We start from the raw sequence: 15274 nt of genomic DNA, 5'->3' as shown, positions 1-15274 counted from the left end.
AATAATGTAACAAGATACACTTCTAGTTTCCTGTCAACGCAATTGCATAACCGGTCTGAGTGCCAGAAATACTCTTTTTCCAAAGTTTGCATGCCTGTCACTCAAAACATTATTAAAGGTATCACAATATGATTTTAGATTCTGATTCTTAACAAACTTTTCTTTGGAAATTTTCATTTTCAAGGCCCAATGTGATTCAATCCCATAGATGTGGGGAGCTCAATATGGCTCTACGTTCATTTTATTGTATTTGACCCATTTTCAAGTGCCCAAGTTACACAAATGCTTTTCCCCATTCTTGAACAGTCACTGTTGGCATATAATGCAACAAAGATTGCTAAATTTAACATATTTTACTAATAGACCTATTAATCTCTGTGTGAAAATAATATAATGATGCTGCCATCTTTCTAAAGTCATTTTACCTCCCTGTAATTTGGCTTCAAATTGTCATTTTGACCCCTCTACAAAAGAGTGGATTACTCAGAAAATATACATCCATGACATTTAATATTTGGGCTTTCTTCTTTATTTACGTATTTCTTTCACCAAAATCAAACTTTTTTGCCGGGGACCTTTGGTTGAGTTTGATTTAGCATTGCACTTTGTGTTCCTATCACAAAGCAATAATGTTTGCACTGATGAATTTCTGTTTTCTCTTCAACAGGTGAGAAACTCTTGGGTTTCAACAGCACAGAGGAGCAGCCACCAGGGCCGGGAGGACAGGACAGCATGTGGCGAAATGAGAGGTATGAATGTGTCCCGTTGGACGTGAAGGGGATTGATGAAGACAACTCTAAAGGCACGAGGGACTCTCTACACCCCCAGACTGGCTCTGCTGTAAGTCACAACAACAGAGGAAAACTTACTCCGCACATCTTGTCCATTTCATCCCAGGGATATAGACATAATACCAGTTCCACTTTAAACATCCATGTTTTCCTGTCTTTCTAGTGCAGCATAATTTGCAAGTCAAACTTTGGGCAAATATATGGACATTTGAATGCTTCAGTTTACACTTTTGCAGTGGTGTCTTTGAGAACAGGTGATATGAAATTAAAGCTAGGGATGTTCAATTACACACATAGTCACATTTGCATTGTGTTTATGCAAGGCAAATACTCTTATTAGCTTTTATCGTAGTTGATCATTCATAAAACAACCAAATATATGTATTTCACAAAAAGCCAAAGCTTGCCAAACACACTGCCTCCCATGCTCCAGATGGTGCAGTAAACTTCAAGCACTGCGGATCTTGAGTACCCTGTGTGTGTGCAAAACTATTTTGCATCCTGAGGGTGTATTTGATCATTTTTGCAAATTTACAGGACAGACTGGTCACTTTGAAATACCCTCTGCTAATTCTGAATCACTTTATACAAATGTATTCAACCATGTGTTTGGTGCTTGTTTATAGATTTGGTACTATTTGAGTGTGGTGTGTTACAAGTCCTTAAAAGGATGTAGGGGAGCGCGGGGCACAACCTAACCCGGGGTTAGTTGTAACGCACATGTTTTAACCCTTTCCACACATGCCAGAATGACGAAACAACTTAGTGTATTAACTAGTTGCCATATCAACATTATTTAGAGAAAAAATAGCGCCAAAATTAAAAAATCTCTGGAAGATATCACTGAACATGTATTTAACCATAGCAAAAGTAAATTTCTTACTTAAGTTTAGTTTTCATCTCTATTTTTTGTGTTTCTCTATTTCAAGTGGATTTACACAAACTGAGAAAGTCAAAAAGCGTTAGGTTGTGCCCCGCTCTCCCCTATCCACAATTTTTAAAGAGGTTGTGTGTGTGTGTGTGTGTGTGTGTGTGTGTGTGTGTGTGTGTGTGTGTGTGTGTGTGTGTGTGTGTGTGTGTGTGTGTGTGTGTGTGTGTGTGTGTGTGTGTGTGTGTGTGTGTGTGTGTGTGTGTGTGTGTGTGTGTGTGTGTGTGTGTGTGTGTGTGTGTGTGTGTGTGTGTGTGTGTGTGTGTGTGTGTGTGTGTGTGTGTGTGTGTGTGTGTGTGTGTGTGTGTGTGTGTGTGTAATTTGGAAGGGATTTTAAAATCATTTTTAAAAAGTACATCTGTGAAACATGAATTTCTCTTACGTCCCGCTGGAAAACTAGTCCCATCCTAATAGGACTATAGTGTACCTTTAACAATCATTCATCTTTTAAAAAAAAAAGCACTTGACAAGCAGTAAACATACTTTTGCATCCTTCTAGGGGAGGAAGTTGTCAAAAGGCATGCTATCTCATTAATTATTCAGAAAAATGTACCATGAGAAATCTATTCACAGGACTGAAAAGTGTAGTCAATGGCCTGAAGGCTAAGCCAAAGTTAAAAAAATGTTTAATTTGACCTTCTTACGCTTCAGTAATAGGATATGTGTAATTTAAAAGTCATTAACCTATTGTCATGAATAAGACGAATAGAATAGAAGATGCAGCCGTGAGAAATTGAGAAATGTCTTTTGCCTTCCTGCTCTGAGCTAATGCGATTTGTTTACTGGTTTTGTCGTAAATCCCTGCATTGTGGTTCTCACTTCCCTTAATACACAGAAGTGGCATGATAAGTGGTCAAATAACAGTGCTGGAAACCCAAAGGTCCCGGGTTCAAACCTCACAAGGGATGATGCATGAAAAGTAGAGTTGCTGAGTTCCAGTTTGTTCTCAAGTAAAGTGCACTGAATGTTCTTAAACACTTAAGCCCTATTCGGACGGGATTCGTTTTATAAGGGTAGATGGAGTAATGTCATTTTACAGCAGGACGTCTTTTAATATTAATGGCCAATTCACACAGGATAAGAAATCGCAGTAAAACTACCTTAAGTGGGAGGGCTGACTCGTTTTACGCACCGCTATCACCTCCCTCTCGTCATTTTTGGATTGCGTTGTTTCCTGATATCATGTGCGCAAACACACAACATGAAACTAGATATGTAAATTTTCTGAAGAAAATGTAAGTGGCGCTTGCCTGAATGCTAACTGAATGCTTCAAATGCCCACATACTTGAAAACATGTTGAAAAATACTTTTAAGCAGGAAATGACAGAATATTTACGGACATACACTATATTGCCAAAAGTTTTGGGATGCCTGCCTTTACATGCACATGAACTTTAATGACGTCCCATTCTTAATCCGTAGGGTTTAATATGGAGTTGACCCACCCTTCGAGCTTTTAACTCTTCTGGGAAGACTTTTACAGGCTTTAAAGGGTAACTAAACCCTTAACCAACTTTTTTTAGTTAATGATCTGTAAAACTGGGGCTTTATTAATGCTGTTCATTGATTTGAGTAAATGTTTTGACATTTGAGTATAAAGTGTTTTAATTCTATAAAATATGGTGTAAAACCGCCAAAGTGCTGCCCTCTTAAGGTTGAACGGTGGCTACTGCAGTTGAATTTTCCTATTGGACGTTGTGGTACATCGTGACTTAGGATGGTACTAATCCAGCCATAGATATACATAATAAAGGCTAGATGTCTTATGGCGGAACTTATGCTGCGCAAATACATCCTTCTGCAACAGATGCCTTTCAATGGATCCTTTACATCAAACTGTCTAAGTGAGCCAGTTGCAAAACCTCTTCAGACCCTTCTAGATGTTTTGATTCAAGGCTCAAGCACTGTTGAGCAGAATGAAGAGAATCAGGCCACCATCAATGCCAGGGTCAGAGTCGCCTGCACTATAAGTAGCTTTACTTATAGCTTTACTAAGTAGCTATACTTATAGCGTGTAGCTTTCCTATAGCTCAAACAGTAGAGCATGGCGCTAGCAACGCCAAGGTCATGGGTTCGATTCCCAGGGAAAGCAAGAATTGACAAAATGTAAAATGTGTACCTTGAATTCAATGTAAGTCGCTTTGGATAAAAGCGTCTGCCAAATGCATAAATGTAAATATAAATAAGTCAGTTGATATGCAGCAATGCTGCAAAGCAAAGTAGTCAAGCCCTCACCCTCTATCAGAGGAAGGAGAGAGAGACACCCTTTCCGCTCTATGCGGGACTGAAACTACATGGAAATGATCGCAATAAAGGCATCATCAAGAAGTTCCATGCACTTGGCATGTCAGTATCTTATGAACGAGTCATGGATGTCAGGAGGGCCCTTGCCCGTGCCATGTCAAGACAGTTTGCAGTTGATGGAGTTGTTGTTCCATCAAACATGAAGCGGGGAGTTTTCACTACTGGTGGAGTTGATAATATTGATGAGTCTGGTCGATTTGAGCTCCATGGCACTGCTATATCCCTAACCAACCATCTCACTCATGACAACATGGGGGTGGACCCTCCTCCTCTAACCCTTGAAGGTTCTGAAGGCACCTTTATCAAGCTTCCAAATGACTTTGCCATTGTGCCGTGCATCGCTGAATATGCTGGGGAAATCAAGCTTTCATCAATTTCAGATGGAAGACCCAGACCAGCTTTCACTGAGAACACTCAAGCAGGAGTGTCTGACGAAGCATGGCTAGACCATCTCCAAACTGTCCTGATAGAAAAAGATGGAAAACTTCAAGACACACCAGTGACCTACTCTGGATTCTTCTCTCATGGCCAACGCAAAGAAGATGTCAGGCCAAGGGCCACAGTTGGTGTTTTCCCTGTTTTTTATGAGAAGGCCTCATCTATGGCCATGCAAAAACACTCAATGCTTGTGGTCATGAAGGCAACCGAGTTCGTGAATCCTGGTCAGGTTCCAGTCATAGTGGCTGACTGCCCTCTGTATATACAACAGAAAAAACGCCAGTGGAATTTCCCTGATGAGGTTGGCGAATCAAAAATGGTGTGCTTCATGGGCTTCCTTCATATTGAGATGATGTCCCAAGAGTGTGGAGGTAAGCTGTTAGCTGGCTCTGGATGGGACCGGATGTTTGCCCTTGCAAAGATCTTCAATACTGGTGTTGCAGCATCTCTACTAAGCGGCAAGCATGTCAAACGTACACGGTATGCCTACCAGCTTACCATTGCCTGGCTCCATGTACTCAAAATACAGGCATATGAGGAGTACTGCCAAGAGGGCTATGGGCCTCATGAAAGCATGGAGAGCAGCCAAGAAAATTAATCACCCTAAAAAATTAACTTTTAACATTTTTTTTGTCATCCTAAAACAATCAGCTTTACTCATTCTACACTAAAAGGATAAGATAAGACAAATAAAATGAGAAACTATTAATTATATTATTATTTTTTTTGAGTCAGACAGCTGTCAATCAATCCGTCACTGCGGGTCTCAGGTGCACGCCCTCCGCTCAGCTCCGCCCTCGGTTCGTCCCCTCTGTCTCCGCCGGGCTCTGCCCACTTTTCCAGCATTTTTTAAAAATTGCCAGTGGGTGGAGTTAAGCTCTGAGCTGGGGTTTAGTTACCCTTTAAAGACAGTTTACATCCATGTCTTTGTTAAATGTTGGGACAGGAAGGGGCCGTCCCCAAACTGTTCCCACAAATTTTGGAGCATGAAATTGTCCAAAATGTCTTGGTGTGCTGAAGCATTAAGAGTTCCTTTCACTGGAACTAAGAGGGCCAAGCCCAAACCCTGAGAAAAAAAACCCACACCATAATCCCCCCTCCACCAAACTTTACACTTGGCACAATGCAGTCAGGCAAGTCCCGTTCTCCTGGCAACCACCAAACCCAAACTCGTCCATTGGATTGCCAGACAGAGAAGCGTGATTGGTCACTCCAGAGAACACGTCAACACTGCTCTAGAGTCCAGTGGCGGCGTTCTTTACCCCACTGCGTCCCACGCTTTGCATTGCACTTGTTGATGTAAGGCTTGGATGAGCTGTTTGGCCATGGAAACCCATTCCATGAAGTTCTCTATGCACTGTTCTTGAGCTCATCTGAAGGCCACATGAATTTTCGAGGTCTGGAGCTATTGACTCTGCAGAAAGTTGGCGACTTCTGTGACCCTCAGCATGTGCTGACCCCGCTCTGTGATTTTACGTGGCCTATCACTTTGTGGCTGAGTTGCTGTTGTTCCCAATTGCTTCCACCTTGTTATAACACCACTAACAGTTGAGCGTGGAATATTTAGTAGTGAAGAAATTTCTCGAATGGACTTATTACACAGGTGGCAACCGATCACAGTACCACACTTGAGTTCACTGAGCTCCTGAGAGCGACACATTCTTCCACAAATGTGTGTAGAAGCGTCTGCATGACTAGTGCTTGATTTATGCACCTGTGGCCATGGAAGTGATTGGAACACCTGAATTCAGTGATTTGGAGGGGCGTCCCAATACTTTTGGCAATATAGGGTATTTACAGCCGATCTATTTGCACAGGATTAGCATTACTTGAGGTAATAGTCGGCGTAATCTTTACTGACATTGTCTGTAATGAGATGGCACATGACGGGACTAAAATCAATGAGAAGCTCTGGTAATTATAATTATTTTACCCCACCTCTCCCATCTGAATAGGGCTTTAGTCTGCAGTAAACTATACTAGGTATATCTAGTGGTAAATAACAAAAAACACTTGTGTGTGTGTGTGTGGCATTGAGGAATAAACATTAAATCTGCGTTGGAGGGGAATTTAAGAGCATGGGCTGATTGCGTTCCTTTCCTGATAAATGTGTTATTGCACTGCTCATTTCTCGAAAAGGAAGACTAGACTTTCACTCAGTGTCACCTTTTCATTATTGGTTTTTGAAGAAAATGTTCTCTGTTTTTCTGTGAGACGATCCCACTTGTAAATACTTGCATGCATCAACAAATGGTTTTACAGTTTCTGTAATCTGTAAGGTACTGGATTGCAAATATACAATGTGGTTGTAAAATAAAAATACAGTGACAACAGTAAAATTGTGAAATATTTTTACAATTAAATTTTCTATTTGAATGTATGATAAAATGTAATTTATTCCTGTGATCAAAGCTGTATTTTCAGCATTATCTCCAGTCTTCAGTGTCACATGATCCTTCAGAAATCATTCGGATATGTGGTGATCAAGTAACATTTCTGATTATCAGTGTTGAAAACAGTTGTGCTGCTTCATGTGTGTGTGGAAACTGATACATTTTAATTTTCAGGATTCTTTGATCTATCGAAAGTTCAAAAGAGCAGCATTTATTTTAAGATTTTTTTTTCGTAACGATATAAAATATTACTTTTCTTTAACTTTACACAATAGTGTAAATGCATAAATTGGTTTCAACAGTAAAATAAAAACAGCAAATTCAACACATTTAAGAAATGAACAGGCGATCTGTTAGCTGGGATTTGGTTGGTGGGTAGTAGTTCTCTTGCCTCAGTGTTTCTGTGTGTCCTTGTTCAAACAAACAACGCCCCAAACTCCCTGCAATCAAACCAACAGAGCTGCAGTGTTTACCATCTTCTGTAATATCAGTCTATGAATGGTTTACTTATAGATGTGTCAGTTTACTAAGGTGGAATATAATGAAGTATTTAACACAAAAATACAGCTTTAAAGGACCAGGAATCCACCACACCCTACGCATAAAGTTGGAAATGTTACTGGAAGTCTGTAAATATACAGGCAGGTTTGGAATAGTGTGCCAAATATTACCAAGATTAATGGTATTTATTTATTTTTAGTTAATTCGTATTGAGGTCACTTCCAGATCCCATTATCGCGTCTGTCCTTAAATCTCTTCACTTTATTAAAAAAAAATGTCAAGATATATACATTAAATCATGACCTAATGCATTATTACAAATGTCTCTCTTTGTTATACAGATGCATATAATCCTGATTTCTTTCTCAGCTCCGGAAAACTCAACCGTTACATGAGAAACCGAAGGATGCGAAACTGTGGCCGTACTTCCAGGATGGCCAAAGGCGGATAGATTACGTCCTCACCTACCACATCCAGAAACCCCACAGCGCTCGCAAACAGAAGTCCCGTTCCTGCTGCTTGAGCCACAAGAGTAAACGGGCCAGCTCACCGGCTCGTGAGGATCCCGAACTCGCAGCCCAAGAGAATAGGCTGGATTACCATGAGGACGACCAGCGCCTCCGCAGGGAGGAGTATGAGGAGAACCTGCGTGAGATGGGCCTGGAGATGGAGAAAGATGAAGGGGTGAGTCACATTGTCATTCACAGTGGAGGCCATGATAATCTGGGATTCATAATCGAAAACATAAAATTTAGGGATGCACCGATATTACAATTTTTGGCCTATACCGATAACCGATAATTCTTTATATTTGGAAGCCGATAACCGATATATTTGCCGATAAATCTAAATCCAGATATGTATATAATTTTTGAGAGCCTGATTACAAAAACAAGTCTCACCATTAAAATCCATGTCCCAAAAACACAATTATGATGTTCTCATTACAATTTAATGTAGCCTATATGACAGACTTGCGCTGCACATGTTGCACTGAACCATATTTTCCTTTTGTGAAGTGATTTCAATCATATTTCAAGCATTTCAAAACCATCATGGTGAACAGTGCGCATCTGCATCATTAACATGAAAACTGAACATTTAACGTCCGATACCGATATGGTGTCCGATATATCGCGCAACCCTAATAAATAAATAAAAAATAAAGACATTTTACAGATTCAGCACTAGTTATAGGTCACTTACTCCTTCAGATGGTTAAAGGGTTAGTTCAGCCAAATATTAAAATTCTGTCATTAATTACTTACCCTCATGTCGTTCGAGACCCGTCAGACCTCCGTTCATCTTCGGAACAGAAATTATAATATATGAAGATATTTTAGTTGAAATCTGATGGCTCTGAAAGGCCTCCATTGGCTCAATGGCACCGTTCACTCTCAAGACCCTTAAAAGCTACTAAAGATGTCGTTACAAAGTCCATCTCACTACAATGGTTCTACAATAACTTTATGAATCGGCGACAATAGTTTTTGTACGCAAAAAACCCCTAAATAACGACTTACATAGTGATGACGATTTCAAAACAAAGCATCATGAAGCTTCGAAGCGTTATGAATCACTGAGCCGAATGATGATTCGGATCGCGTGTCAAACCGCCAAACTGCTGAAATTTGGCGATTCAAACCGCTGAATCGACTCAGTGATTCATAACGCTTCGAAGCTTCATGATGCTTTGTTTTGAAATCGTCATCACATTTATGTTATCGTCATTGGCCCAATACGAAAATTTGGCTGATATATTAAATGATTAGTTTACCTCAAAATTAAAATGTCCTGATAATTTACTCACCCCAATGCCATCCAAGATGTCCATGTCTTTCTTTCTTCAGTGGAAAAGAAATTCAGTTTTTTAAGGAAAACATTTCAGGATTTTTCTCCACACAATGGACTTCAATTGCAACCAAACTGTTGAACGTCCACATCAATGCAGTTTCAAAGGGCTTTGACGTGCTTCAAATGGTACCGCGCGATCCCATCTGAGGAATAGGGTCTTATCTAGCGAAACCATCTGTCATTTTCTAAAAAAAATTCAAATGTGTATACTTTTTAACCACAATTGACTGTCTTGTGCTGGTCTGCAACGAGCCAGGCATTACGTAACGTACGTTGAAAAGGTCACGCCGAACATGGGCGGAAGTACCGCCCCATTGTTTACAAAGCGAACGTTCTAAGACCAGAGGTGGACAGTAACTAAGTACATTTACTTGATTACTGTACTTAAGTACACTTTTTGAGTATCTGTACTTTCCTTGAGTAGTATTTTTTCTGGAAACTTTTACTTTTACTTCACTACATTTGAAAGACAAATATCTTACTTTTTACTCCACTACATTTCTATCAAGGCCCTCGAAGTAGAAAGTCGTAGCCGCTTTGAAAGTCAGTGGATGATTTGTTTTCTTCTTTAAAACGTGATTCCTTTTTTTGTTTTTAGCAGACAGCCTATCAGTAATCACTCTTGAAGGATCACATGAAGTTCAATGATTTCCAAGTATTTTTTGAACACTAATCAATTGATGGCAAAATAGAAGACGGCAGTTCCAGATGCAGTGCGCGCAACCATAGTCATACTTAAAAGTTAAAATTCAGAAGAGCAGACGTGGATAAGTCTGAAAAAGTGCGACGACATGAAAGTGCACACAGAAAGCTGCCTCTCAGACGCCAGACCACAAGAACTGAAGTTTTGTCTATTGAATCTACTAAAATTGTATTATAGTTAATTAAAACTAGACTAAAACTAAAACAATTCAGATGCCTAAAATGTTATAGTCAAAAGACTATGACTAAAACTAAATCACAATTTGCTGTCAAAATTAACACTGGTATTAAGTATGGTCGGTCAAATGATTTTTCTAGATTTACCCGCCAAGTTGCCATAGCCTTGTGGATACAGCGCTAACGCATAGGTAACGTTCGACAATGATGTTAGTTGTAAACGTAGTTGGGCTAATAATGCTAACTAAATTCCTTTCAGAAATGTGTTTTACATAATCCTGTCAAATAAACACAATGTAGAAACCTTTCTTTTCTAGTATGATTTTGACTTTGATAAGAGTTTTGTAACTTTTAAACAAGTATTTAAATGAGTTCAAGGTATGCTAGCATGTCAGATGGAGCATGACTGGCTTAAACCACCATGATGGAACAGCGTACATTCATACAACAATGCAAAAATAATAAAATAACGCTTTTACTTTTACTTTTGATACTTAAGTACTTTTAAAAGCAAGTACTTCTGTACTTTTACTTAAAGGGGCTATATGCTTTTTTCTGAAATTTAAACTCGCGACTGACACCTGTGGCCAAAAAACAGAACTGCTCTTATTTTCTGCTCGCTCTCGCAGCGGTGGTGACGTCACATCCGCAGACAGCGCGGGAAAAAAACGACCCGCCAGAAAATAGGAAAAATAGGATACAGGCTTATAGGTGCACCCACTGTGAGCGGACAAGGTGTCAGTATGCTCATCAGGAGATGTTTGAGTCATAAATGGTAAAATAAAAAGGCTATTGTTACGTTTATTTTGGGGGAAAAGTTGCATATAGCCCCTTTAAGTAAAAATCTATCTTTACAACTTTCACTTGTTATGGAGTAATATTTGACCAGTAGTACTTTTACTTTTACTCAAGTAATGGAGTTGTGTACTTTGTCCACCTCTGTCTAAGACTAATACAAGCGCTTTTTTAACAAAACAGGTAAAACAATGATAAATTAAATAATAAATATGTCATTCAACATGCAATCAAATTCAAATTTGAACGATCCTCCTTTTCCACACTTTTAAACAATGGGGCGGTACTTCCGCCCACGTTAGGCGTGACCTTTTCAACGCACGTTACATAATGCCTGGCTCGATGCAGACCAGCACAAGACAGTCAATTGTGGTCAAAAAGTATATACATTTGAATTTTTTTTCAATTTTTAAATTATCAGGACATTTTCATTTTGAGGTGAACTAATCATTTAAAGACGATTAAATAATGGATTATTTCCTTTTAAAAAAATGTTTTTCGATTTATCGGCCAATATATCAGTTATCAGCTTGCAAATATTATCGTTATCGGCCAAAATGTTCATATCGGTGCATCCCTATTTTTTGAATATTACCTTTCATGCAGTGTGCAATAAAGCCGTTTGTGAATGTAAAAGGTCTGCAAAGTTTTAAAGATAAAAGTGCACAACAAATAAAGTTATTGTCTCTGGTCACACTTTATAGCGAGAATTGAACCCTAAAATAAAGTGTTACCTTGTCTCCTAAAAGCAAGAAGTAATCCTGAACTGCTGAAACGAGTCATCAGTAATTACAGTCTCACTTCCTGATACACACCTGCATAACAATGTAACAAATCTGCATAATGCCAGCCTATGGTCTTCATTGGCTGTCAGCGAACAACGTCTACTTTGCCCCGCCCTCAAAACACTGTAGTTAAAGCTGAGACTGGAAGAGTTTAGGTCGTGTGTCAACGTGTCAAGACGCTATTTTTAGTGCTGAAAATATACTTTGCATGTACTTCAAAAGGATGGTCTTGACCATGACCAATGTTGTACACCGTCTGCCATGTTTATGTCTTCGCTAGAGCATTTAAGTAAGGGATTATTTTCTGTTGTTGACCCAGTTTGAGTGGTGTGGAGGACTACACTAATAGTGCTATCTGTCAAATATCTTCTCAGTGAAATGCTGAAGATGTATATTCTTATATTTATAATAATGTGGACAAACTAGACACCTTACAAGCGTTTGGTGTTAAAGAGCTGTCACCCTTAGGATACATAATAATATGTCTCTAAAATGTTCTCCAATCCCGCTAATGCTATTATTGCTGATTGCAAAATCGGTTAATATGAGTGTTGGCAATTATGAAGCAAGTTAGCACTTACTTTACTGTGTAATGTTTCTAATTTGCAATCTTATTATGATTAGCGGCTTCTCTTTCAAGCTTAACTTCTGCAAACCCATGCCATTTGCTTTGATGTTCACAGATTAGAGGGATTTAACTTCCTCCGCTCTGCCGGTTGTTCTCACCGAACGCTAAACCAGAATTTGACGAAGAGGTCGTTGTGGGCTAATCATCAGCAAAGCGAAGTGTTTATCGTGCGGATGATAATAAACTGAAGTATTAGTCTAAAGGACTAAGATTAAAAGTGCAGGGAATTGTTTCCTGTGTACAAATCTTTTGGGTTCACTTCAATATTCTGATTGTTGTTTCACACAGGGACATTATTAGCTTCCTCTGTTTCTGAGTTGAATTATATTGCACGAATATTATTATTACTGAACCTTCAAGATTCACATTATTCCACCTCAGGCACAGCTTTGTGCCAAAACCAATATTTTTTGCTGTACAAAATGAATCACTATGTTTTTTCCCATAACTCTTGAGTTTGACAAGGCCAATATGAATGTAGACATAATAAAACACTGATAACTTGCCTCTCTTTGAACCATGCTGTCAAAAAACATGTCACTCTTATCTATATATATATTTATATGTATTTATATATGTTGACTCACGTCAGTGTTAACGGACGTCTTTGCCTCCGGTGTCAAGCTGTCATTTTTATTTTAATTGCGGTTGAATTGGGTTTATAAATACTTTTATATAGTGTAGGATAAAAGTAGAAAAACCTGTTTGTGTTGTTGTTCACTGAAAGCAGCGGCTGGGATTGAACAGACTGGGTCAGACCTCGTGTGTGGGATGCGAGTTATAACAAGAGTGGGTCATTTGAAGCAAATCTTACATAACCCTCTCTCCAGCTTCAGAAAACCAAGAGAGAAGTCCTTCTCTTCATGCCTGAGATTTTTTTTTCTTCTTTCCTGTGAATTCATTTTCTCTCAAAAGGTCCTTGGTGAGGAAAGAAACCCCTGGTTTCACAGACAAGGCTTGAGTCTAGTCCCAGACTCAAATGCATGTTTGAGTTCTTATAACTGAAAGCTACTTGTAGTGACTTATCCTAAAATATGTCAGTGCCATTGTTTTATTTCAAAGGCACGTTTGTAAAAGCTACTTAAATGTCCTAATTGTACTGTCTGTGAAATCAGACCCTAGTGTGTAAAGGGATGTTTGTTAATTTCGTAAATAGTTTCCTTGTTTTTTCATCAAATATCTCTCATACTTGGGGTTTGTGATTTGAACAAACCTCTAGTCTAACCCAAGAAACGAATACTGTTTTAATTGTATAACTAATCTCACACCATTTGACGTACAGACATGAATGAGGCCTACAACTGGTGAAAAGAGCAGTGCTATTACGCTCCTGGGAATGTTACCTGCCATACAATAACATGGGTGAAAGACTAACCAATATGTAGGGGTCAGAATATCATAGAGACTTGCCGGTGGGCCAGAAAGCAATGCACGTTTTGCATATGCAAACACCACTCACGTTCTTTCAGAAATGCAAAAAGCTGGTTACATTTGCTATAACATTACCCTTTTTTACTTGGTAGAACCCCAGCAAACATTTAGGAGCATCACAACTAGTAAAAAGTTTATCCTGATTTCTTAGCCACACATTTCTCCCAGTGTTTAATCAAGCTCTCGCGCTTAAAGGGTTAGTTCACCCAAAAATGAAAATTCTGTCATTAATTACTCACTCTCATGTCGTTCGACACCCGTAAGACCTCCGTTCATATTCAGAACACAAATGAAGATATTTTAGTTGAAAGCTGATGGCTGAGAAAGGCTTCAGATAGGCCTCCATTGGCATTCAGTACATTTACACTCCCAAGACCCATAAAAGGCACTTAAAACGTCGTTACAAAGTCCATCTCACCACAGTGACTCTACAATAATTTTACGATGCGACAACAATAGTTTTTGTGCGCAAAAAAAAATCAAAATAACACCTTTATCCAACTTGTTCTTGTCTTCCGTGTGTGCCTCCACGACGCATGCGCGAGAATATGACGCAGATCCGGCGCTCGGACACATGACCCAGAAGCGATTTGTTTACAAGCAGAGGAAGACGCGCGTATTTCAGCTGTTGAATTCTACATTGATCGTGCTTTAGGTCTCGGCGTAGTTCTCAAAATGGGGCTTAAGTGTGCATTTCATGGATTCCCGAACGCCGGCGCTACGTCATATTCTCGCGCATGCGTCGTGGAGGCACACACGGAAGACAAGAACAAGTTGGATAAAGGTGTTATTTTGATTTTTTTTTGCGCACAACTTTTGTCGTCGCATCTTAAAATTATTGTAGAGTCACTGTGGTGAGATGGACTTTGTAACAACGTTTTAAGTGCCTTTTATGGGTCTTGTGAGTGAAAATGTACTGAATGCCAATGGAGGCCTATCTGAAGCCTTTCTCAGCCATCAGCTTTACACTAAAATATCTTCATTTGTGTCTGAAGATGAACGGAGGTCTTACGGGTGTCGAACGACATGAGGGTGAGTAATTAATGACAGAATTTAAATTTTTGGGTGAACTAACCCTTTAAAATGTGTGGATTAGTGATACGGTTATATCCGCGGATAATACGCGGCCCTGTGATTATAAAAATAGTATTCCAGTTAATTGCGGGTGGCTGAGAGAGACATCATTAATGTGTTGACGTTAATAAAGACACAGAACTGTCTTTTCACGCATCACACGTTTACTTTCGCTTTCAACAACAATGTAAACCAAGGAAATGGCCTCAGAATGCATAGAGCGCCTCTTAGTGGTCATTATATAATGCAAAGGAAAAAACATCCAAGAAATTGCTTAACAACTTAACATCCAGTGTTTCCCACACATGGACTAATTGGTGGCGATGCGCCACAGAATCAACACCGGCCGCCAGATATTGCGTGTCGTTATTCATCAACTTTTTTAAATCTCACGCCAAACTGCCAAACCTGCTTTTGATATGAAAGTCTAAGCTTTTAAAATTGAATACGGAATTCAAACAATAAATAGCGT

General features: G+C 39.3%; 1 protein-coding gene across 2 annotated transcripts in view; it reads left to right on the top strand.

Moving 5' to 3' along the window:
* Positions 1-15274, top strand: part of ano1a (anoctamin 1, calcium activated chloride channel a) — an 81222-nt gene that overhangs the window by 11373 nt on the left and 54575 nt on the right. For both annotated transcript variants that reach the window (XM_079806689.1, XM_079806688.1), the window contains exons 2-3: positions 668-840; positions 7726-8040. In XM_079806689.1, coding sequence (XP_079662815.1) covers positions 733-840; positions 7726-8040 — 423 coding nt within the window. In that variant the 5' untranslated portion in view covers positions 668-732. The remainder of the gene's footprint in view (positions 1-667; positions 841-7725; positions 8041-15274) is intronic.

This window comes from Gobio gobio (assembly GCF_949357685.1).
Source record: "Gobio gobio genome assembly, chromosome: 2".
In the NCBI taxonomy this organism is placed as follows: domain Eukaryota; kingdom Metazoa; phylum Chordata; class Actinopteri; order Cypriniformes; family Gobionidae; genus Gobio; species Gobio gobio.
Note: the sequence above shows the minus strand (reverse complement) of the source record. Positions and strands in the feature narration are given on the sequence as shown.